The sequence below is a fragment of the Oculina patagonica genome, chromosome 2 (assembly GCF_052425735.1).
Source record: "Oculina patagonica isolate OP01 chromosome 2, crgOcupat, whole genome shotgun sequence".
Classification (NCBI taxonomy): Eukaryota; Metazoa; Cnidaria; class Anthozoa; order Scleractinia; family Oculinidae; genus Oculina; species Oculina patagonica.
The window spans coordinates 44,619,136-44,643,562 of NC_135759.1; the positions used below are offsets into that span (position 1 = coordinate 44,619,136).

Sequence of the window (24,427 nt, forward strand, 5' to 3'; positions counted from 1 at the left end):
ATTGCTCCCTGCGAGCGAGGATAGATGGGGGGACTGCGCGGGAGATGGAGAGACGGGAGAATGCGAGAGAATGGGCCGGGAGGAGCGGCCTGGGGCCCCCCTCTCGTGGATGGGGGTCGATGCGGGGGGTGTGGATGTTGTGGCAAGAAATTAAAAATATTAAAAAAAAAAAAAAAAAAAAAAAAAAAAAAAAAACGTATTATTCAGTATGGTAAGTATGGTCTTACTTCAGCCTCGCCTGTCTGCCTGTCTTTTTACATGCTTGTGGAATCATGGCCGTTGCCAAAGAATTTCACGCAACCGTAAAAACACACGCAAACACACACGCAAAATTAAATAAAGTTAACGGGCACGCAACAGACACAATACAGCAAAAAATATGAACAAAACCACATTTTTAAACATTCGGATCATAAAAACTGCTGGCTGCTATTTAGTATTTTTCGTATCTTACAACAAAGTTAAATTTATTTATTTTTACCACGTATAATTCAGAATAAGCATGGCCTTACTTCAGCCCCGCCTGTCTTTTTACATGCTTGTGGAATCATTGCCGTTGCCAAAGAATTTCACGCAACCGTAAAAACACACGCAAACACACACGCAAAATTAAATAAAGTTAACGGGCACGCAACAGACACAGTACAGCAAAAAATATGAACAAAACCACATTTTTAAACATTCGGATCATAAAAACTGCTGGCTGCTATTTAGTATTTTTCGTATCTTACAACAAAGTTAAATTTATTTATTTTTACCACGTATAATTCAGAATAAGCATGGCCTTACTTCAGCCCCGCCTGTCTTTTTACATGCTTGTGGAATCATTGCCGTTGCCAAAGAATTTAACGCAACCGTAAAAACACACGCAAAGACACACGCAAAATTAAATAATATTAACGGGTTAGCAACAGACACAATACGGCAAAAAATATGAATAAAACCCAATTTTTAAAAACTGCTGGCTGCTATTTAGTATTTTTCGGATCTTATTAAAATGTAACATTCTTTAATTTAACCACACACAATTTATGTGTATGACTGTTAACGTGCTTGTGAACTTCATACCGTTGCCAAAGGAGCGAAATTTTCGTGCACAAGGATATGAAAGAGTTTACGTGTATCCCTAGGCTAACAGAAGGACAGAAGTTGCCATTTCAAGGCAACCAATCCCAAAAGTCGAAGTGTAATCAGCAACCAATAGAAAAATGCGACAACGGTCTTAGCATATCCCACGTCGTCAATTGGGTTTTTAAATAAGCGTCCTTACTTTAGTCGGTTCAGACTGTGTGTTTCCCAGAGAAAGTCAGGTGAGATGCAATTAAGACTTAGCACTTTTTTCAAATTTTTTCATGTTCTTTCTTTGTATTACACTGCCGACTAAATCTGCGACCGTCCGTTTATGTTCTGAAGGTCAGCCGATCAATTGCTTCATCTGAGGTAAAATTTGGTAAAAATCATTCAGCAAATACCCAAGGTAGGTAAGATCTCAGTAGTCCCGACAAAAACTGCATAGATCGACGTGATGAATGGTCCTCAAAAAATGGGCGTCTCGTCGAGTTTTGGCCAATTTTCAGGGGTTTCGTTATTTCGAATTTTCCCCGACACACTCTCGGGTCGTCGGGCTCGCAGAAGAGATATCAGTAATCGCCGGCTCATAAAGTCTCGAGTTTACAATTGTTAAATTTTCAACTCTTTGTCAACTTATCATGTGCTTCCTTAGAGCTATGTTATGATGAAAGGCTATGAAAAGATAAACTTGTTTTGTTATGTGCAGGAAATGGAAGGCGCGGTCAAATTGCGAGTGCGCAGAGCTCAGAAACAATTCTCACTTCACCAATGGATCCTATGTATACATACAACAACTGCCCGTTGGTGCCAGATGCAGGAGCATGACGCTAAAAAAATAATAACATCACTTATGTATCAACAACTATTTGGAACACTCTCTTTTAAACATACGCGCACCGAAAGCACGCTTAAACACTTATCACCAGGGCACCGGTGAACTAAAAAGGGGCAGTTACACTAATTAAGGCACGCTGTATAAAGCGTAACAAGTTCAGCTGAAATGAAGCTAAAAAAGTGAAGTGATCGTTTTGAGCACAAACAACCTGCTTAATGTTGTATGTTATTTTATTTTCGGTTTGGTTTTTACTGCTGTACATGCAGACCAAATTCGCTGTTAGTATGATTTTGATGGAGCCATAAAAATGTCGTTAAACAAAGAATGACCGAAACACGCGCAATCTTAAACACATGCAAACTTAAACACGTAAAGTTAAAAACGCACGCAAATTTAAATACACCCAAACTTAAACACACACCAACTTAAAAACGCACGCAAACGCACGCAAGCTAAAAACGCACGCAAACTCATATGTTGTTGCCAAAATGCTCTTCATAGTTTTTCGACTAGCGCGCTTAATTTCCACGGGCAAAACTAACTTTTTAAATATGACAAAACTGAATCGCGATTGCTGTATTTTTCAAAGGGCTAAAAATAAGAAAACACTATTTAATTCGGGATGATATTTAGCTCGACAGAATCACTATAATGCAAATAACAAACGTTGTAAAAATGAAACGAAGGCAAGCTTTCTTCTTTCTATGCTGGCGTGTTACGCATGCATATGAGCGCGCTAATATGACGCCATGCGTCGCTTGCGATGAAGAACGACAAAATAATCGAATTAATTTGTCGATTTTTTTAGATATCTTTCATACTCGTCCACCTGGTTAAAGCTAAAAACCCCTTCCGTCGCCTCTTCAATGTTAAACTGAGCGTTTTCGTGGTCCTCTCCCAGTTTCTTAAAGGGAAGCAACTGATTTCTCTAAGTTATTGCCTAGAATTATCGAAAAATTTAAACTACTTTGTGTAAGAGAATTCCATACCACAGACGCACTCATTTCTGTCATTTTTGCAGTAAGGTGCTGAAAAGGGTGGTTGCAAAGTTGTTAGTACTGTAAGGCAATTACAAATCCCAGTGCGTTCTTTCGGAATTTGTAATCTATTATAAATCTACTTTGGCACGTATAATGCTTGTTTTGGAGGGCGGATCAAAAACGAAAAAAAGCAGTGCGTCTTTTCGAAACCCTAGTATGTGCCCGGAAAAATATTTGTTTTCCTACAGCGTTCCTACATAAAAAAAAAAACGAAAAAAAATATTTATTTTTGTTTTACGCCACAGTTGATACCTCGTCCATGTTAAAAGTAAGCCGGATACGTGTTTTTCTCACCGAGGGCGCAGCAAAAATGGTATAAAGGGTTTGCTTTACACATGAACTTACATCAAATTAAAATCATCAACTATTTCTTCGAACTAATTGAAAATTTTATAAACAACAGCCGTAAAAAAGGGAGTCTTTCTGCATAAATAGGCAACAATTCAAAACTCTTTACAACTAAATGGAGGCAATCAAAATTTTCGACTTACAAAATACATCAGTGGTGGTGGTGCATTCAAAACGTGATTAAAATTCCCTGTTGTTTGTGCGTGTAACACTAAATGCATGACACAAAAAAAAAACACGGTTCGGAATGCAAATATGGCTAATGGTTATTTTACACAACTAAACAGGTGTATAATAAATCGTAATTTACTCGTATCACCTCTAGGTATCACCAATCCCACTTCAGACGCGATCATCATCGAGTTCACGATGAGGACAATCTTGCTTCTCCTTTTTCTGTGGCTCGTTGCTGTATCCGCATCATCTCCCGAAGGTAGGGAAACTAGGCAAAGTTTAAACGTCCTTAAATGAAGTTCATTATTACGATTTTTCAAAGTCATCGTAAAACAAATGAGAAAGAATATTATACTAATGGTGTTACAATTTTCTTTTTTAATAATCCTTTAATGTTCTTGAAGTTTCATGTGAAATGGAATCGATATCAGAGGAAGGTGATCGAATGACTAAAACAATAAAAATGAGAAGAGTAAACGTTTGCTTTAACGTTGCTGTAATCCTTCAGAGATGTTTTATGCTTTATCTGATTAAAATAGTTTATCTTGCTTTTTTAATCAGAGAATCTGAACAGCAATGACAACGAATTGGTTGAAGGTGACATGAAGTTCTTACCTGGCCAGACGAGAGGTTCGGTTCCATTCAAACTTTGGCCTAACGGAGTGTTCGTCTATGACATTGAATCGTCTCTAAGTAAGTAAGAATACATGGAAAAGGTATTGTCTTATAGGAGGTGAATTGACCGTGACCTAACATACTAATAAATTTGTTTCTTTAAAGTGTAAATTTTTCAGTAGTTTTCACTGGTGTTTTTCCAGGTTCCCAGAGTAGCGCGATGCGAGTAATCAACAGTGCAATGAATGCTTGGAAAGTCAAAACCAATGGCTGCATAACATTTAAACGGCGGACAACGGAAACTGCTTACGTGTCGTTTTATAAAGGAAGCGGGTATGTTTGCTCCTATATGCTGTATTAGAGGGTTAGTGTTTATAATTTTTAGTGTTTGCTGTTACATTGGCCAATTTTTAAAGTGTTTACTGTTTCTGGAGAAAATAGTGTTAAGTGTTTAGAGGGTTTTTAGTGAAAAAGTTTAGCATTTTAAAACATACGTCGCAAGATCGTTCTCCGTGGCAGCCCCCACACTCTGGAATACTCTGCCTTCTGACATCAAGAACAGCTCCTCAGTGTCCGTTTTTAAACATAAACTTAAAACTTTTCTATTTAAAAAGCATTTTTATAACCTTTTATAGCGATTTTTTATTAGTCTTCAGATTTCAAGCATTTTCGCAACTTTTTAAAATATTGTTATATTTATTTTCAAAAGTGTTTTAACGTTACTCCTGTTAAGCGCTTTTGAGCTTTGAGGACATTAGCGCTGTATAAATATGTTATTATTATTATTATTATTATTATTATTATTATTATTATTAAAAAATTGGATGTTGATAGTGATCGCTTTCTTTCGCTTTTGTATAATATATGTTGCTCTTCATTTCAAGACTGTATTATAATAGAATCGTTTATTGTAAATTGTTTTGCGCCACAGAGAGTTATCTTAAATGTTGTTAATAAAGGATTGTTTTGTTATTAATATTATTATTATTATTATTATTATTATTATTATTATCATCATCATCATCATTATTATTATTATTATTATTATTATTATATCCTAATCTATTCTATTCTATTCTATTCTATTCTATTCTTTTATTATTTGATATTCAGTTTGATATTCAATTTTTACTCGAATTTTATTATTCAATTATTATTACAATGTTGAAATCGTTGCAGAGTTTTTGAAATTTAAACTTGTATCCAAAAATTATTTAGTAATAATATTATTGCAAAGACATTTCATTGACTTTTTTACAGCTGATTTTCAATTGTATCCTTTTTTATCGACGTGTGTACATTTTTATAAAAAAAAAATATTATTATTATTGTTATTATTATTATTATTTATTGATATATTTATTTGTTTATTTATTTTTCTGGCTGTTTACACAAAACAGTTGTTCGTCCTACGTGGGCAGAACTGGCAGCAAACAACGGCTGTCCCTTGCTTTTGGCTGCTGGAGACATGGAACCGTTGTTCATGAAATCGGTCAGTTAAAAAAAATATATATCCTTCATGTTTTTCACATTAATGAAGGGTAATCGTCTGTGCAACATTGTTGACACTTTATGATATTTGTTTTGTAAAGCATCAATGCTCACATTTACTTTCAAGTGTCACGCATCGCCAGAGACGTATTTCGTCCACTGATATGTTCCATGTAATTTTTACTTATTGTAGCCATATACAAAACTGCTTTTAAACTGAAATCTCAAAAAACATTTAACTTAAATAGGAAAATATTCCTTAGATAGCAGCCAAAGCTGGACCGGAAAAGCAAGGTTAAGATTTACATATGCTGAATGACAATGTGGGCTATAAGTTACCATGCAAGAGCTACAATGGAATAAATGAACACAGCTTCCCTTCTTTTTCTCCTTAGATGATATATAATCTGGTTGTTTTATTCCATTTTAAACCTGCTTTTTTCTAAAGGGATATATTTTCTGTTCCTTTATTCAACGATATCAACTATGAGAGATTTTATCTTTTTATCATTTAGATATTTTGCTACTGTGTTTTTTTTTTTTGCAATTTCGTTAGGACACGCTCTTGGATTTCTTCACGAGCAATCGCGTCCGGACAGAGACAAATACGTGGAAATCAAGTTCGAAAACATAAAGCCGGGTGGGTTTTTGTTATTATTGTCTTCTTTGAATAAAATATTAAGAAAATGACAGATGTAATATTAGGCAGTGAAATAATTAAAATCATTAAATTGATGTTCAAAACGTTTTAGAATTAGGAAGAGTAGATTTTTTTCTGTTTTCTTGAAGGCAAGGAAGGCAACTTTCGAAAGTCATACCGTGTGAACTCCCTGGGGACCCCTTATGATTATGGATCCATCATGCACTACGGGACGAAGTACTTTACCAAAAATGGAAAGCCGACTATTGTTCCAAAGAAACCAGGGGTAAGTAGAATTCTAATGCTACTTGAGATAAGTAACTACGTCACTGTCACTGTAAGTCAAGTGCTTCTTACAAGAAAAAACTCCAGCACAATTAGAATCTTGGGTTCTCGCAGCTCTAACTACAAACGTTCATCTCTTGGTTTTAAAACACTTAGAATTTCCCCGTTTAAGCTTAATTTACACATTTTGTTAGCATTTTTTAACTCCTGGGTACTTTTTAACCTGACAGAACACACAATAAGAGTCGAAATCAAGTATGCAAAACCGCCCGTAATGACTTGACCGAATGTGTGTGTTCTGGCAGCTATAAATCATACAAGACATTAATATGTAAATGGCAAAATTGTGAAATAGTCTTTCCTATAAGGTTCGACTGTGTTCTTCTCTTAGAAGTTTTAAGACAAACCTTTCAAAATTAAGGTTAGAAATACTTTACGTTTGGTCGGATGCTATTAAACGCTTCACAATTACCAACTCCAGTATGAAAGAGCACAAAATTAAATTTGCCGACTTGTTGTTGAATGATCCTAGCAATATGCAACAGGTTTGTCGTACACAAACCTGGTAAATCACCTACAATGCGGGTCACAAGTGTTGGGACAACAATGCTTGGAGAAGGGAGGCTAATAGATAAAAAAAGGAGTATGGAAAACCATTCTTTTACAGGGGGAGCAGTACACATTTGATATTTTAAAGGTTTCTCAATTACTTTTCGCCAAAATGATACCCTATTTAAGGACCGAGAACCTAAAAACCATACCCTGTCCCGCGGCACATACCCATATAGGCCATATATGGGAGTAACCCCCGGGCTTTTGACCTGTATTGTAGCTCGCCAGTAGTCTCCCTGCAGGTCAGTGACAAGGAAACCCAATTATTTTTTAACTATCATTAATTTTTTCACTGGCATTTAAATAATTTCAGGTAACTATTGGCCAGAGAGTGGGTCTAAGTGCAATTGATATACGGCAAATGATGCTGTTGTATAAGTGCAAAGTGCCAACAAGTAAGTAAGCTGTTGACGGTTTAAGGGTCGGTATTAATATTTTCTTGCTTTCAATTGTTTTTATTTATTGGTATTTTCTTCGGCACAGTTTTTCCCTATACGGACCTCCCAGCCGGCAAATAGTATGTCAAGAAGGGACAGTGGTCCTTACGATTCCCTATAAAATGAATACCTTTATTTTAAGCTCATTAGTCAGTTGTTATCTTTTTTTTTCTCATACACGTCTCGCGTTTCCACAACTGCTTCGCTTCTTTAATTCCGTGTACTTGGAAGGTTCGTGTTGTATAGCAATAAAGTATTTCGGCTACACCTGCTCATACTTGAAGGGGCAAACACATGAAAGCCACTGATAACGGTTCATTCACATCTTGGAGAATAAATTAATGGCTTTCTTCTGTTGTTCAAAGGTTATTTTGTTGATCACTAAGTAATAATAATCATAAAAACAGTGCTTAGCACGCACTTTACAAGTCTCAGTGCGTTTACAATTAAAATTAAATATATAGTTCACCTTCATAATGCTACCATAGCTTACACAAAAACTTAGACGATTTCTTGTGATACTGTCCGTTAAAGATAAAACGTGAAAAGTTACTGGTTGTACTTCCCTTGAATTAAATGTATAAGTTAGATGTGATTTCTGTCATATTTAGCTGTGAATTCCATGTGAAAACCGAGCGAGTACCATGCATATCACTTATTTACAGTCCTTTTTTTTTTATCGTGCGCGAGACATCCAGGAAATCTGGACCAAGACTTTGTGAACGAGGCTTTCAAAACCCTAACAGAAGTAAATGATATCGGTCTACCTCGAGTTTCAGTTTTTATACATTGGTCGTCGTGTTCTTCTATAAGTGGATAGGCATGGGCAGTTATGATTGCTTGTGTTTCAATTATTCTAGAAAGGAAAAATGTCAGGAAAGACCACCTAAAAACTGTAATAATTTTCACATATAATGGTATGTTATAAATAGAGAGGTATGATCCCTGTGGATCTTAATGGGAGGGCAGAGGAAGACCATGGAAACAGAAAGACCGGAAAAAAGTATTTAGATATCCTGGAAGGTCTTTTGTTAAAAACTGTAAAAATACCCAAAGACATATTAAGCTGGATTTTTACCAAAGAGTGTTCATGGGTAAAGGAATATATTTTCTTTTCTGCTAATCCCCTCCACCAACAACTCCTCAACTATCTGCTTTATGTACTAACCAAAATAAACATTTTACCTGGCTACAAATTTAATCTTGTCCTTCTAGAATAACTATCAAAAGCTGTATGTTAGAACAATCTCAAACTTAGTGACTTTATTTAAAAATTGAAATAGGAATGTCATGAAAACATGGCAACATAAAACACTAATCGGCCATGGCTCGATTAATTTTTAATTATTATTTTTTGGCCACTATGACAACATATAAAAGTATTTGATTTTATTTATTATAATTATTTTTTAAGTACTTTTAGACAGCCAATGGACTGTACCAGATTCACAATCTGTGGCCCGGCCCCGCGAGTCGTCCCCGTGGGCCGGGAGCACTGTTGTGATGTACCCCAGCGGCCACTATGACAACATATAAAAGTATTTGATTTTATTTATTATAATTATTTTTTAAGTACTTTTTAGACTAGTTAACCAACTGTGGACTGTACCAGATTTGTCACTATTACTTAATACTGTGGCTTCCTGGCAATTTATTTAGCTCATTTCATCTCACGCGAGTCGTCCCACATTATTACTTAACGTTGCATTAGATATAATTTGCAACTACATCTGGCAGGCAAAAAGGCAAGCTTATAACTGTTTTTAATGCTGATGTGACCTAATTTTCTATTACAGCCTTTTCCTGCGATTTCGATAAGGATGATTGTGGCTTTAAGCAAGGCCAAAACGACAAATTTGACTGGACAAGAAAACGTGGTGCTACATTTACTTTAGGCACGGGACCAACTGGCGACCACACTTCAGGAAAAGGTCTGCTATTTTCGCATAACAATAATAAATGATGATGATGATGATGATGATGATGATGATGACGATGATGATGATGATGATGATGATGATGAAACCGCTCGCAAGTCAACTGTGAAAAAAAATCTTATTGCCCGCTGATTACAACTATGTAGCTTTTTACAGCTCATTGCCCGCCTTTACGATATGGCCGTGTCTCACAAAGACTGAGAAATACTGATTCAACTCGCACGCAGTCAAAAAACCTATTAGAGATTAAATTGCGAAATATTTGCAAGGCAAGAAGTTAAAAGGAGTCAACACCAATAAAAGCGACTTTAACTACTGTCAGAATATTCTGCCAGTCAATGAAAGAGGCTAGAGAAATTGAAAGCATGCTTGTCGGAAACCTCGACCAAGCCCTGCCCTGCCAGACCTGCTTGTCCTGCTCGAAATTACGACGTTGCCATGGCAACTTTTATAAGCATGGTTACAGATTTAAAAGAATACCAAAATATTTGCCGGAGATATAACAAAAATGCCAAAATTCTTATTTGTAGTTTCTAAATTTCTGTCAAAATTTTCACACAACACGCTTCGCTAAAGTTGTAAACTTTTTCTACTTGTGTACCATTTTAGGATATTACATGTACATAGAAACATCCAAACCTCGACAGCCAGGTAACAATGCAAAACTCAACACCCCCAATCTGCAATTCAGCGGGAAAATGTGCCTTAAGTTCTACTATCACATGTATGGTGGAAGCACGGGGACACTGAAAGTGATGATAAATGGGAAGAACGTGTTCACCGCAAGTGGGAATAAAGGCAACAAGTGGCTGAAAGCGGCAGTAAATGTAAATTTATCGGGAAATTACGCGGTAAGAAAAATTTCTACTTTTTTAATTGTATTAAATAGCCGTATTAAATAGCACTATGTTTCACCTCTCCCCAGAGACCTCCATCAACTTAACCAAAATGAAAAACAAAGATTACTATCGGCTCCTCGTAAATAAAGAACAAATTGAACCGAAGGCTACCTCCAAATGGGAAAGAGACTTGCAAATTGGTCAAGCATCTCTACAACCTTTTTTTAGTCGCGTAAGAAACGTATGTAGAGATAATAAGCTTAGGGAATTTTATTTCAAACTCTTACACAGAATAGTAGTCACCAAAAAGGAATTATTTCTCTTTGGTGTGGCAGAGGACGCAAAGTGTCCATACTGTGATTTGAATGACTCCATAATTCACACTTTCTACAACTGTAATTGGAGCCAATTATTCTTCGCAGAGGTTATAAAATGGTTTAATAAAGAAAATGCCACCTCTCTTACCCTCTCTCCAACTGAATTAATTTTTGGTAAGGACAAGGATAACATAAACAAAGAAATAGATATCATTAGAAAGTTAAACTTCACCTTTTTATATGCAAAATATTATGTATACAATCAGAAATTATTGAATGGAAAGCTGTCATTAAATGAATTCTTAGCCAATGTAAAATTTAAATACATCTTCGAAAAATTTAATTGTAGTTAAAGCGAATTTTTTGAAATAAGAGTGTACTGTAGGATGAGTAATAGCGTGTATTAATATTGATGATGTATTGATGTATTGTAATTTCTAATTTAAGATCTAGTGTGCTAATAACTATATTATACTTGTAAGTTTTCTTTCTTTTTTTCAATTATTGTACTTATTTATTTTTACGTTATTCTGTGTGAATTTTTTTTTTCTATTGAAATGAATAAAAAAAAAAAAAAAAAAAAAAAAAAATAGCCGGAAAGGGTGGCAGTAAGATTTGTCAGCATGTTACCCGCTGTTTTTTTTTTTTTCGTAACGAACTAAATTAAAAGGTATAATACAAAATACATAACCTAGATCCGTAAATATTTAGCAACAAGACGCTTAAAGCTTAAAGCTTAAAGCTTAAAACCGGGCGGTTAATGTTTAACTACTTGATTAGGCAAGTACAGCAAAAACTTTTAAAATACCATTTATTTGAGTAACACGCAAGTCTGTGGATTGTTTGTCCATGCTTGGAGAAATTCCTACCTAATTTTTTTATTTTTTTCTGAATACTGAATAACCTAGGTATTGAAAACGTTTTGTGTGCAATCTTGAAAAAATGAACTCAAACCAGTTAAATGGCAGTACAAATGATCTCCGACAGAAACAGACAAACAATTAGAAATATTTCGTTAAAAACTAGGAAGCGTTTTAAAACATTTTTAAAAATGTACCACATCAAAAAATGGGAATAAGAAGAAGATTAGAAAGCTTTTTAGCTTTCAAAGGTGCAAGCTCTTCATGTCAATTTTGGGAAGCAGTCACGCAAACGCGAGTGCTTGATTGCGTGATTCATTGCAGGTCATTTCTCCATCGCCGTTCGGTTCCGACTGAAACTCAAAACCCTTGAATGAAAAACAAAAACTATATATTTATTTCTCGCTAAAAAGAGCGGAGTAACCAGAAAATTACAGTATAGGCTCCTGCTCGAATAAAACGAGTCACATAAATAATAAAAAAACGAATAAAACGAGTCAAATATCAAGAATAACAGAAAAACTTCTAAACTAGTAATAACGATACGTTAAGTAGTGCGACCATGTGTATTTTGTATAGAATTATCTTTTAAAAATGTTGTGAAAATGTTATGTTTTATGTGAATTATTGTTTTTCAATCCGGTCAGTGTAAAATGCAGACTGCAGACCAGGGGTAAAATACAGACCGAGGGAAAAGTAACGAAATATGAGTCACAAAGCCATTTTTCCCTGCCGACTAGCTGCTCCAAATTTCGAAGAAATGTACGCCAGACAACGTTTCACATGAGCTATCATGAAAATGAACTGGTGATAAATGTCATACAAAATAGATGATTTGATCAAAAGCTATCAAATTAACTTTTTGATACGTTTAAAAACCCGATTTAACTCATTTAATGGACGGTTTAAGGATAATTACTCCAACCGCAACAGATTAAAAGTTCCGCAGTAAAGTTATAAATAATGGCTTTGCTTCGCTGACCGTCGTAATAAAACACTATATAAAAAATAAAAGGTACAACACTTTTATGTTTATAGCGAGCGGTTAACTTGCTTGCTTGCGTTGCGAATTGCAGACGATCGAGGATTTCGTGACACGTCCGGCTGCAACACAAGGAGCGATAAACAAATGACTTGAGTTTCAATGAGTTCGTATGCGTAAAAAAATAATCTCGGAAAGGGCACAGCCTGAAACAGCTGAAAGGGCTGTTAACCGTTCAGTTTCATCCAGTTTACTGGTGACGAAGACTTGAAGTCTCAAAAGGTCAAGTCCGTATTAAAAGTAAAAAATTGAACACATTTTGTGTCGGCATATAAACATTTTAATACCGCCAGTCCATTCACGTGTTCGCTCATGCGAAACGTAATCTGACATACATTTCTTCGAACTTTGGAGTCGGCGGAAGGCTTTGTGACTCGTATTTCGTTACTTTACCCTCTGGCTGCATTTTTCTCCCGGTCTGCAGTCTTCATTTTACCCTCAATCTGCATTTTAGTCTTCGTTTTACACTTACCGCTCAGAAAACTCATGAGCGATGTGAAAACATGTTGACATCGTGGGCGCTTTCCATTCGACCAAAAATTACGGAAATGTCGGAACAAGGACGAATGGTATAGAAATTTCCTGGGAAAGTTTCCAGAAAATCCGGAAAGTGTTGACTTTCCGAAATGCGAACCATTCAACCGAAAACCCCGGAAATTCCAGAAGCAAAATCAAATGGATCTGAAAGTTCCCGGAAATTGTTTTCGAAAATTTGGGTCTACCTTGCGAGGTTGTCCTCTTTTCCGGAAATTTTGGAAAAAGCTACCATTTTACACTCAGCCTATGTTCAGGTGAACTCGGTTGTTTTTCGTTGATGTTTTGCAGGCGGCAGCAAAGAAATGTACAAATATTTATAACGCGCGTGTAGGCTTCGCCATTGTTTTGCTCATTAAACTTTTTGGGTTGGCGACGTTTTCGTTGCTTTTAGTGTGCCTTTTTAAAGGTCCCTGTATTTGTGGCCACGATGTCATTCATGGCGTTTATTTTCAGTGCTCGGAATGCTTTTTATTTGCAAAAATATCGAACTATATGTGCAGGAAACCGGCCACAAAGCATTAATTTAATGCACCGTAGAAATTTCCATATAAGACGCACAACCTCTTCATATGTAAATTTTGTTTTGCCTTCCGTGCAGTCAACCGGAAAAGTTGGAAAATCCTGTTCCATTTGCCACTGGAATTTTCCGGAAACTCAAACCAGAATTTTTGGTCGAATGGAAAGCGCCCCGTGACAACACGGGCACGTACGAACACGCCAAATAAGGAATATGGAATTATTGAACGCATGTTTCGCTGCACCAAATATGGATTAATTTAATTAAAATCATATGAGCAGGAACATTTGTTCACGTGCTAAATGCCAAATATAGCTCGAGAACAATACAAGCGCCCGCGAATTTTAGGAGTATATAACGCAACCGCTAGTCAGCGTCAAAGAAATCTTTCCTCACCAACATTAGAGTTGCTCCCAGCGAACTGCGCTGGTGCTTGTTCGCTGGTCGCAACAAAATTACAAAAGAAAATAAATAAACTAAAAAGGGCATGCATTAGATCACACGTATTAGATAACAGATGCTGTTTAAAATCCCAACTAAATGTGAAAAAAAGATTCAAGATGAGGCGAAGAAACATTTGAATTGTATTAAAAATTTTGAATCCTCAAAAGCCGTGAAAATAGCATGCCGTGATAAAATTTAATTAATTATCCGCGCCAAAGGGCGTCTATTATTTCACACGATGGCTTTACCGATTTAAATTTCATTCTACAGTAGTTTGAAGAAATTATTATGTTATTACTTTGCATTTTCATTTTGTTTTCTGAGCTCTTGAAAAGTGTACAAGTAAAATTTTTACATCAAGAACAAAATAAGGTTCTTTTGTTGTGTAAACATTCAATTCGTCTGTGACACACGACTTTGTCGGCCCAACTGTACACGGATGGAAATGGACAAAATGGACACAATTCTTGCTAAATGAAGAACATCTTCAAAGTATAGTCTGGCCCAAAAATGCTTTGGCTACCAGCCGTTTTTAAAAGCAGGAGCTTGCTGCAAAAACATTGCGTGACTGATGTAAAAAATCTTCGACCTGTCGAAACAATCACCGGTTTCGGACTCCAGTACTCGACGCTTGAGTCGAACGCTTGGATAAAAACACAAAAATATATCTTTCACGTTTAACAGAAATCGGGGTATTAGATAAAATTTTAAATAGGAGAGTTATCTAATTGCTCCTGCTGAGTAAATATCAAAAGTGCGGGATTTGAATCCTGGCCAAGAAAGCGGCCGAGTGAACTACTACGACAAACAACGCAAATATGTCTATAAAAAACATCACACGGTGCCTCAATTTATAAATAGATGCCGTGTTTGTTTCAAAAGCCTAAAAAGGCAACTAATATAAACGCGAAAAAATGAAGGAAACATGGAAAAATATGAATTTTTATTCAAAATGGGGTCAAGATCGAAACATTTTAAAAGGCAAAAAGATTAAGAAAATCTCAAAACCGTGAAATTTTGCATGCCGTGGTAGAATTCAATTACATGTATTAAATTACCCGCGCCAAGATTTCATTTTCATTTTGCAGACCATTTGTTTTACTTGCTGGCTTTACGGATCCTTTCACAAATACCATCATAGTTCGTAGAAATACTATACATTACAGGCGCGTAGCTGAGGTTTTTGGAAGGGTGTTCGTATGACAGGAATATTTTTTAGGGGGTTATTAAATACGAGCGCCGAAGGCGCGAGCCTCTAGGGGGGGTCTGGGGGCATGTCCCCCAGAATATTTTGAAATCTAGAGGCCCGGAAATGCTATTTTCAGCATTGTGCACGTCAATATTTCAAACTCAATGGAGTGTAAAATAACACTTATTTTTAGTCATAACAACAATATTTCCGGCGTTTTGTTAACTTGATTCATTCATACATACACACCGGCTTAGTACACTAAACGTTTTACAAAAGCTTGACTTGTGGTACAAAGGCATCTCAGGGTAAAAGCTTAAGCCCCCCAGACCCCGGCTCCACCGTCAATGTACTAAACGCAGCGTCAAAGCGTCAATATGCACTAAATACACGTATCAACTGGGTCCCCCGAAATTGTATTCCCCGCCTTTCGTCTATTGATACTCCATTTATCAAATCCCGAACGCCTGTTAAGGAAATATTTTTCAACGATGGGATTATTTTGACTACATATAATACTAGGTCACTAGGATATATTGAGGCCACTTACTTACTAATTCACTACAGGACTATTCGTAAAGCAAACTTGACAATTGCATTATCCTCGGGTGGAGGCCATGAGAGCCAGTGAGGAGAGCCCATTCTCCTAACAATTTAATACTTTCCCGATACTTTTTGCGTTTTCTTGCAGGGTAATTTAAAAGCTGCAACACTAAATGTTTGTTTTCCATTTTCCCACTATTTGCTAAAAGCTGAAAATCAACAGTTTGTGTTTTCAGTCCTCCATCATTGACCTCCAAAGGGGGTTCGTTCGAACCCCTCGAACCCCCCTTCCTACGCGCCTGCATTACCATTTTGTTTACTGAAGTCTTCGGAAGTGTGTAAGTAAAGCTTTTACATCAAGAACCAAAATAAGATTATTTGCTGTGCAAATATTCAATCGTCTCTGATACGCGACTTTGCCAGGTCAATTATGCATGGATGAAAATGGACATAATTCTTCAGTCCTATTAAATGGAAAGCATCTTCGAAGTCACTCACTCACTCACTGCCCATTGTGCCCACTGGCACGTAGGGCAGCAACAAAGGTCCTCCACTGCTGTCTGTCTTTGGCCAGCTGTTGGATGGTGTTCCAGCTTTGGTTTAAGCCCCTCAATTCTGTCTCTACTGTACGTCGCCATGTATTCTTGGGCCTGCCACGCTTGCGCTTTCCTTCGGGTGTCCAGTATAGTGCTGTCTTTGTGATGGATTCGTTTTCCTTTCGGATGACATGGCCAATCCACCTCCAGCGCCGTTGCATAATAATAGTACCCATGTCCTCCTGTTTGCACCGCAAAAGTAGATCCTTGTTGGAAATTGTTTGAGGCCAGAAGATGCGAAGTATTTTTCGCAGACTTTTGGTATGGAAGGTTGACAGCTTCTCTAGATCACTTTCTAACATTCGCCAACATTCTGACCCATACAAAAGGGTAGACAGGACACAGCTTTGATAGATCGTGAGCTTCGTATGTGTACTGAACTGTGACGACCGCCACACATTGCTCAGCATCCTGAAGGTGTTTCTGGCTTTGTTCAGCCGGCTCTGGATATCTATGCCTGCACCACCATCTTGCCTGACAATGCTGCCCAGATATTTAAACTGCTCGGTCCTTGGGAGGTTCTTCGAAGTATTCCGGCTCAAAAATGCTCTGGCCAGCGGGGGCGGGGGGGGGGGGGGGGGGGGGGGGGTACCAGCCGTTTTTTTTTTTAAAGCAGTTATGCGTAAAGCTTGCTGCAAAAACATTGCGTGACTGAAGTAGCGGTTTGGAGCTGTCAAAACAAACACCGGTTTCGCAATCCAAACGCTTGAATAACACAAAAATATATATTTCACGCTCAACAGAAATCTGGGTTTTAGATCAAATTTAAAATAGAAGAGTGATTTAATAGCCGGGTTTAATAGCTCCGGCCGAATAAATATCAAAAGTGCGTGATTTTAATCCTGGCCAAGGAAGCGGCCGAGCGGGTCTGGAACGATTTACCGACACGACAACTAAAAAATTCCGGGCGATTTATGAACCGGGCCGGCCCAGTCTCCGCCCGGTTAATTATTAGATGAGGCTGAGTATGATGTTATTATGCAGATCGGAGAGGGTGTTATCCGCCAAAACCCGCAGGCTGAGGCGGATAGCATCCTCCGAGATCTGCATAATTCTTCAGAGCTCCAAATGCACAAAATGAATTTAATAGAGTTTTGACAGGCAAAGTACACAATATACAACAACTTTCTTTTTTAAATTTAATTTTTAACTTCAAAATTCGGTTACCTTCATTCTTCATGTCGATTGAAGCCAAATATGATGGCACATAGCGACTTTTTCGGGTTCAGAATTCTATCGTTCTTGCTCACTTTGACGGAGAATTTTCGTAAAGCCGCTCCAAGTCCTCCGCTGTGGCTGAATCAGGGATTTTTTTCCTCTTGCAAATACGCTTTCAAAATCTACTGACTCCCTTTTGTTGCTTTTTCCGTGTTTTCTCTATCCTTGTCTTCTAATAACTTTTTTCCTCTTCGTTATACTCAAATTTACTCATACAGTGAGTGCCTTCTAGCCGTTCGGCATCAGAGCCCGCGTTGCCGTGTGACGTCAGCGATTCTTGGGAACGAGGTTGCGATCGGCTAACTTTTGATGTAGGACAATTGACGTCCTTAAGATGACGTCAATCGTCGTATAATAAATAGGACTTTCTTCCAAATATGGTCCGCGCTAGCCGGTTAGCTGGAATTTACCGGGCATTGAGAGCCAATCAAAAATGGAGAAATATTTTGAATGAATAATAACAACATTTTAAGACAATAGAATTAACTGACAGTTGAATATAAAAAGCTTTCAGCTGCAGGAAATGGATTATTGGACCTGCGCTGTAGAGGGGTGCCTGTTTAGTTAATCAAAGTTCCTCTACATTTGCTTAATTTTTACACATTTATGGTCAGAATATGATTACATTCAGATTATTTATAGTAGTTTTTACCACTCACTTTAATATTTTGGACTGATCGTAGGTTACATTTGAAGGAATAAGAGGAAGCAGTTATCTGGGTGACATCGCAATAGACGATTTCCTGTTGGCTCCAGGAGCTTGTCCCGCAAGTGAGTACACATAAGAATTAAATGATCATGGAATGACATGTGAAGAGAAGACATGTGAAGAGAGTCCACAAATGGGTTTTGAACCCACGACCTTCCGTACACTAGTCTGAGAACTCTAGGATGTGCAGTGGTCATTTGTGGGCTATGTGACACAACTATTGCATCACGCAATCACATTATGTCACGTAGGAAAGCAGATTGTTTCGCTTACGAAACTGCGTGCCGTCTCCCACGCATTTCAAATTTAGTTTTAGGAATTTTATTTCAAATTTTTCGCAAAAAGAGCTCAGCATTGAGTGGTTGTTATTAACAGATAGTAAGTCGAGAGTGTATATAATAATATGATTTGTTATTCATTTGATTTAATATTGTGATTCGTAAATTTTATTATTTACTACCTTTCACTATTACTCTGGAAATTTTATTATGTAAATATTGTAATTTTAAATTCATTTTTACTGTGTATTTTTTTTAATTTAGTTTAATAATAATTATTGTAATGCGCTTTTGAATATTTTTATAGAAAAAGCGCAATATAAGTATTAAATATTTTTATTATTATTATAAACTGGAAATAGAAGTCGAGAATCTGAGTTGTATGAGTTTCTCTGCTGCAAATGTAAAGATAGGCACGCTAAGCGTGCAGGAGTTGGTGGGGTAACTTCGGGTGAGACTGAGTGATTGTCCTGTAGAAGTGATTTATGTCATGGGTTGCGCTTTTTGTGTATGGTGGACTATTGTGCTAATAGTCGGGGAACGAGTGTAGGATAAAGTGCTGAATGTCTAAACAATTAAAATGTACGTAAGGTTTACGATCGGATCTTGTAAGTTGTCCCAATCTGATTAGTATGGCATACATGACTCATCGAATCATTCACGCACGCACTCACTCACACACTGACTACATCGTCCCTCACGACAACTAAGAGGTTTTTTTGCAAACATATTTGCTTGCGAACAAAACAATTGCCATGTGCACTTCCTTACATTCAATCAGTTGTTGTTCAGTGTCATTTCTCTTGGATGTACTATAAGCCCGAACCTCCCCCTCGTGTCCTGATCAAAGCTTCAGATTATTCTTATATTATCCTTCTATTTATTCTTGTTTCCAGCTTTTGCTTGCAATTTCGACACATCGATGTGCGGCTTCGTTCAGGACAGCAATGATAAGTTTGACTGGACGCGACGTAAGGGCAGTACTCCGTCTTCAAAGACGGGACCATCTGCTGACCACACCACCAGAAATGGTATGGAGATTTTGTTTTAATTTAGTTCAATTGAAATTTACTTTTACCCATTACAAATAAATTATATATTAGCGAAGAATATTACATAGACATCCCAGTCAGTTTTCGGCTTAATAGTAACCAGAGGATTAAAGTTAAATCGAAAGAAGGAATAATTAAATTTCATTAATAATAATTCATTTCTTAGATATTATTGTATATCGTAGGTTTTTTAGACTTTTTATTGCATAACTTAGTTTTTTAGATTTTTTAAATAATTGTAAATAGGAGGGCCACAGATTTATTAGCTTTATAGTTATTAAGTGCTACACTGTATAATTAAAGACGCTACTTACTTACTTACTTACTTACTTACTTACTTACTCACTCACTCACTCACTCATTCACTCACTTACTCACTCACTCACTCACTCATTCACACACTCTCTCACTCACTCACTCACTCACTCACTTACTTACTTACTTACTTACTTACTCACTTTCTTACTTTCGAACTTACTTACTTACTTAATTACTTACAAATAATTACGCACAAAGTTAAAACAGAAATAATAACTTAGATTAAATTATGTCATATACTGTTGTACAGTTGATGTGTATATTTTAACTTTTCTGTAAAAGGGAATAAATTAACGTCCTAAAGCTAATGAGGGAGATTTTTATAAAAGATCAGTTACAATAAAAGAAATAATTTGTTTACCGCTCTTTGTTTTGTACACTCATGATCAGTTCATACATTTTTTTTTCCCGGATTAGGTCCTGTATCTATTATTACTTTAACAAAAGGCAAAATGCCATAGTAACATGTTTAAGGTAGTTTTTATTTTTAAAATTTGTCCTTATTAAAGCATGTTTTTGTTTACCTACTTTTTTTTAAGCAACAAACTATTTGCAAACGTTTTAGTGCAACACGAAAAATCCTATTTCTACGATCACGATCGGTCTTATCAGCCTTATTTGCCCTATTCTTGAGAAAATATATTCTTGCATAATGTTACGATTCAATGATTTTTTTATTGTTTTCTGTAATAGATATTATTGCAGGAAACGCACAAAAAGTAAAATACAACTCCGTTTTGTCAAAAAAGGAAATGGTTGGCTAGTTAACCTTACAACATGTTTAATTCGACTGATAGTTACCCTTTTTTGCTTTTATAACCGTGACGGTTGCTAAGGAACTGTTTAGAAAGCGGGGAACAGTTGCTTAGCAGTTTAGAAAAACCAATCACTCGATCGCTCAATCATTCAATCAACTATGTTATCTGTTGATTTATTGCAATGAAACAACATACTTAAAGAATGTCCATCTCAGTTGACAACATAGTTATGGATTTAAAAGAATACCGAAATATTTGCCGAAGATATAACAAAAATATGAATGCCAAAACTCATATTCATAGTTTTAAAAATTGCTGTCAAAATTTTCACACATTTTCTACTTGTATACCATTCCAGGATATTACATGTACATAGAGACATCACGCCCTCGACGACAAGGTGACAATGCGAAACTGAAAACCCCCAGTCTGCAATTCAGCGGGAAAATATGCCTTAAGTTCTATTATCATATGTATGGTGCAAGCATGGGGACACTGAAAGTGATGATAAATGGAAATAACGTGTTCACGGCAAGTGGGAATAAAGGCAACTTGTGGTTCAAAGCGACGGTAGATGTCGCTTTATCGGGAATGTACGCGGTAAGAAAATTTAAATGCCTTCTCGCAGCCTCGAATATTTCATTTTTCAGCATTTGAATGAGCGGACGAGATTTATGTCATTTAAATTATAGAGTTGCCACTCAACGTGTTACATAGAAGATCCAAAACACTTATTTGCTGACAAAACACGATAGCGCGCATTGCTCTTGGATGGAAAATCAATGTGATTTTTTTTTCTCAACTAGACTTGACTTTTGTTTTCTATGAGCGATAGTCAACCGGCTGCACTCCCATGGCTTTCGCTCATAGAAACCTCGGGCTCGTAAGTTGCGTAATTTCATCTTTAATTTCAATTTCTACCAAAGATATTATCCGCCTTTTAAATGCGTATTAAAGACGGTTGAAACGCGTACCAAAGAGTGAACTATAATAATAACAACAACAACAATAATAATAATAATAATAATAATAATAATAATAATAATAATAATAATAATAATAGACAGATGATACATAGGTACGTAGTCGCTAATACCTGGTTTCCACTAGCGACGCAAGCACAAGCGCAATGATAAAAGCTTTCACTTCAACGTGAAAACGGCTTCGACACAAGTAAAAGCACAATTGAATTGTATTTTTCAGTGCTTGTGTTTGTGCTTGCCGCAAGCACAAGCAAAAGCAAAATTTGTCCTTTTTGCGTGATTGCCCTTGCGCTTGTGCTTGCGTCGCACAAAACCAGGCTTAAGTAAAGATCAACTGCGACTTATTTTAAGCGAAGTATTTAGATTTTTTATTGTTACACTGCTTCAGTTGCAAACTTTCATCTTTTTTAATGATTGTAGGTTACATTTGAAGGGATAAGAGGAAGCAATTGGCAGGGTGATATCGGAATAGACGATATCCTGTTGGTCTCGGGATCTTGTTCCTCGAGTAAGTACATACAGAAAACTAATGTGTGTTACAAATGAACTGGCAACAATTACTTTTACCATGAGACACTCAACTTTTCTGTATGTAAATCCAAACGTGCAATTTATTAAACTCTTGCCACAGAACGACGACGGTTGAACAAATGAAGGAATGACTGCTAAACTAATGGTACAAAACAAAATACCGATATGAAATTAATGCAGAAAAAAAACTGATTATCAAGCAACATGAAACTCATTGGTAATTTCTTCAGAAAAAGAAAACAAACGAACAAAGGAAACCAAAAATCTGCGGACGCGAAGAGCTGAATAAAGTGGTGGCAAGATTAACATCAAATATACAACACCAAAACTTATTTATGAACAGTCTGAACTAACTTTAGTTAACTGCGTCCATGTGACAGCAAGCAATGCGCGAGCCACATTCATGCATTTTTTACTAGATTTCACCTAAGAAACTTATTTGACATTTGTCAAGGCTAACGTCGAATTTATATGATTCAAATGAAAAGAAAGCAGAATGATTCAAATGAAAGAATGTAAAGAAAAAAATTCACTTTTTGCAGAAAATGCAATGAAATGTTACAGTTTTGTCTAAGGATGGCGGATACAATATGGTTGCTTTTGACATTATTATATAAATCCTTCAGCTCGGATATGCGTCGTTATAATTCGGTTGTCTTCAAAACACAATATTTTGTCCTGTTAACCCTATACAGATCGGGCTTTTTTGGACCTTCTCAGACCGGGGGGGACTTCGGAAGCCCCCCCCCCCCCTATGTAACTTCCAGAATATTTAAGCAATCACCATGAAACTTATAGGATGTATTGTACGTCCGAAACTCTTTCTTTTGGTATACGTCACGTGGGATGGTGACGTCACATCACGTGATAATTACATCATGATGTCAAAACAGCCGCCATCTTGGATCCGCCATCTTGGATTTCAAAATTTTTTCCAAAATGCCAGAAAACCACCCAAAATCATTGCAAAGTACTCAAAATGAATAAAAATGTGCTTTAAACCCGTAAAAATGTAAAAATAATGCCATTTAAGTTGATTATTATTAACAGAAACACGCAAAATTACAAATTTGGGAAAACATGCCTGTCAAAATGCCGTTGCCATGTTGATGTCAAGTTTCTGACACATCATCCAACCCTACCAATTTGTTGCCAGATAAATTTTAGGAAAACTCAGAAAGTTTGGCAGCGTTTGGTTAAATCCTAAAAAAGGTTATAAAAGTTCAAAGTCAGCGCGGGCCTCAAACCCCCCCCCCCCCCCTCGGGTCTGAATAGAGCTAAGGTTGGTTTTTTAGTGAGCATAAGCACAAAAATAAGTATAGACACACGAAAATGACAAAGACACTCATTCTTCTTGTCCTGTTCTCCCTTGAAATGAGTATACGGCATAAGCACAAAAAAAAAACGAACAACTTTGTTTATCCGTGATTATGCTTATGCTTGTGCAAACTGCGTTTATCACGTTAAAAAGGCCAGGGCCGTATTTAGGATTTCTGTCTGCGAGGGCTCGTTTTCCTGGTCGGGCAACTGGGGTTTTTTAGTTTAGCTTCACCCGTCTCTTACACAAAAATGCCTGATAACTCGACGATTTTTATCAGACGTTGAACAAGGTTGTGTTTTAGATACCGTCAGGTGTACTAAGGAGTACAAAGGATTTATCAACCGATGTTTTGTAGCAAAGTTATAATACAAAGATGTCAAGTGCAGTGTAGTAGTGCTTTAGTAGATAACTTTCTTGCTTTTTTGTTCTATTGCAGATCCATAGTTTTCTAAGGCAAGGAAACATTGATGGCAATTATTTACGGACGAAACGATAGCAAGCAACTATAAATTAAATGTTCGCACCTTTAAAAATAATATTAGTAAAGGGATTGCGATTATATAGGATGGTTTAATTTCTGCTTAAGTAAATGATCAGTTGTTTAGTTTTCAAGGGCCACTTAATTCCAAGAAAACCATTCATGATGTAAGGTAAAATTGAAATAAAGAGTGCGATAAATTACGAAGTGTTATCTTGAATACCTAATTCTGCAATTTGCACGTACTGGGTTCAGTGTCAATTATTTTTTTTATTTCAGAGAGGTAACGTCGATTTCAGAAGCCCAATCCTTTAATAGGTAGGAGGGAAAGGATAATAAATAGTTGATTACGAACATTTTCTGAATTTGCAGCTATAATTCATTAAGTTTTGCCAATGATTATGACTGTAAT

The 24,427-nt window shown here is 36.6% G+C and overlaps 1 protein-coding gene across 1 annotated transcript; it reads left to right on the plus strand.

Annotated features, from left to right (window-relative positions):
- The first annotated feature begins 1,293 nt into the window (after positions 1 to 1,293).
- Positions 1,294 to 24,216, plus strand: LOC144644781 (MAM and LDL-receptor class A domain-containing protein 1-like). Its single transcript, XM_078504314.1, has 16 exons — positions 1,294 to 1,310; positions 1,414 to 1,477; positions 3,620 to 3,727; positions 4,030 to 4,161; positions 4,287 to 4,416; positions 5,484 to 5,575; positions 6,131 to 6,214; positions 6,364 to 6,500; positions 7,425 to 7,506; positions 9,345 to 9,479; positions 10,095 to 10,336; positions 18,271 to 18,358; positions 19,471 to 19,605; positions 21,061 to 21,302; positions 22,106 to 22,193; positions 23,974 to 24,216. The coding sequence occupies exons 3-16, from the start codon at positions 3,664 to 3,666 to the stop codon at positions 23,979 to 23,981; spliced, it is 1,659 nt and encodes a 552-aa protein (XP_078360440.1). The 5' UTR covers positions 1,294 to 1,310; positions 1,414 to 1,477; positions 3,620 to 3,663; the 3' UTR covers positions 23,982 to 24,216.
- The last annotated feature ends 211 nt before the right edge of the window (positions 24,217 to 24,427 follow it).

What these genes read in the sequence shown, in the direction of transcription:
- LOC144644781 (XM_078504314.1), top strand. Translation starts at nt 3,664, where the DNA reads ATGAGGACAATCTTGCTTCTCCTTTTTCTGTGGCTCGTTGCTGTATCC. An exon ending in TTGTTCCAAAGAAACCAGGG is followed by an intron (nt 6,501 to 7,424) that starts GTAAGTAGAATT and finishes AAATAATTTCAG; the next exon opens with GTAACTATTGGCCAGAGAGT. An exon ending in CTTTATCGGGAATGTACGCG is followed by an intron (nt 21,303 to 22,105) that starts GTAAGAAAATTT and finishes TAATGATTGTAG; the next exon opens with GTTACATTTGAAGGGATAAG.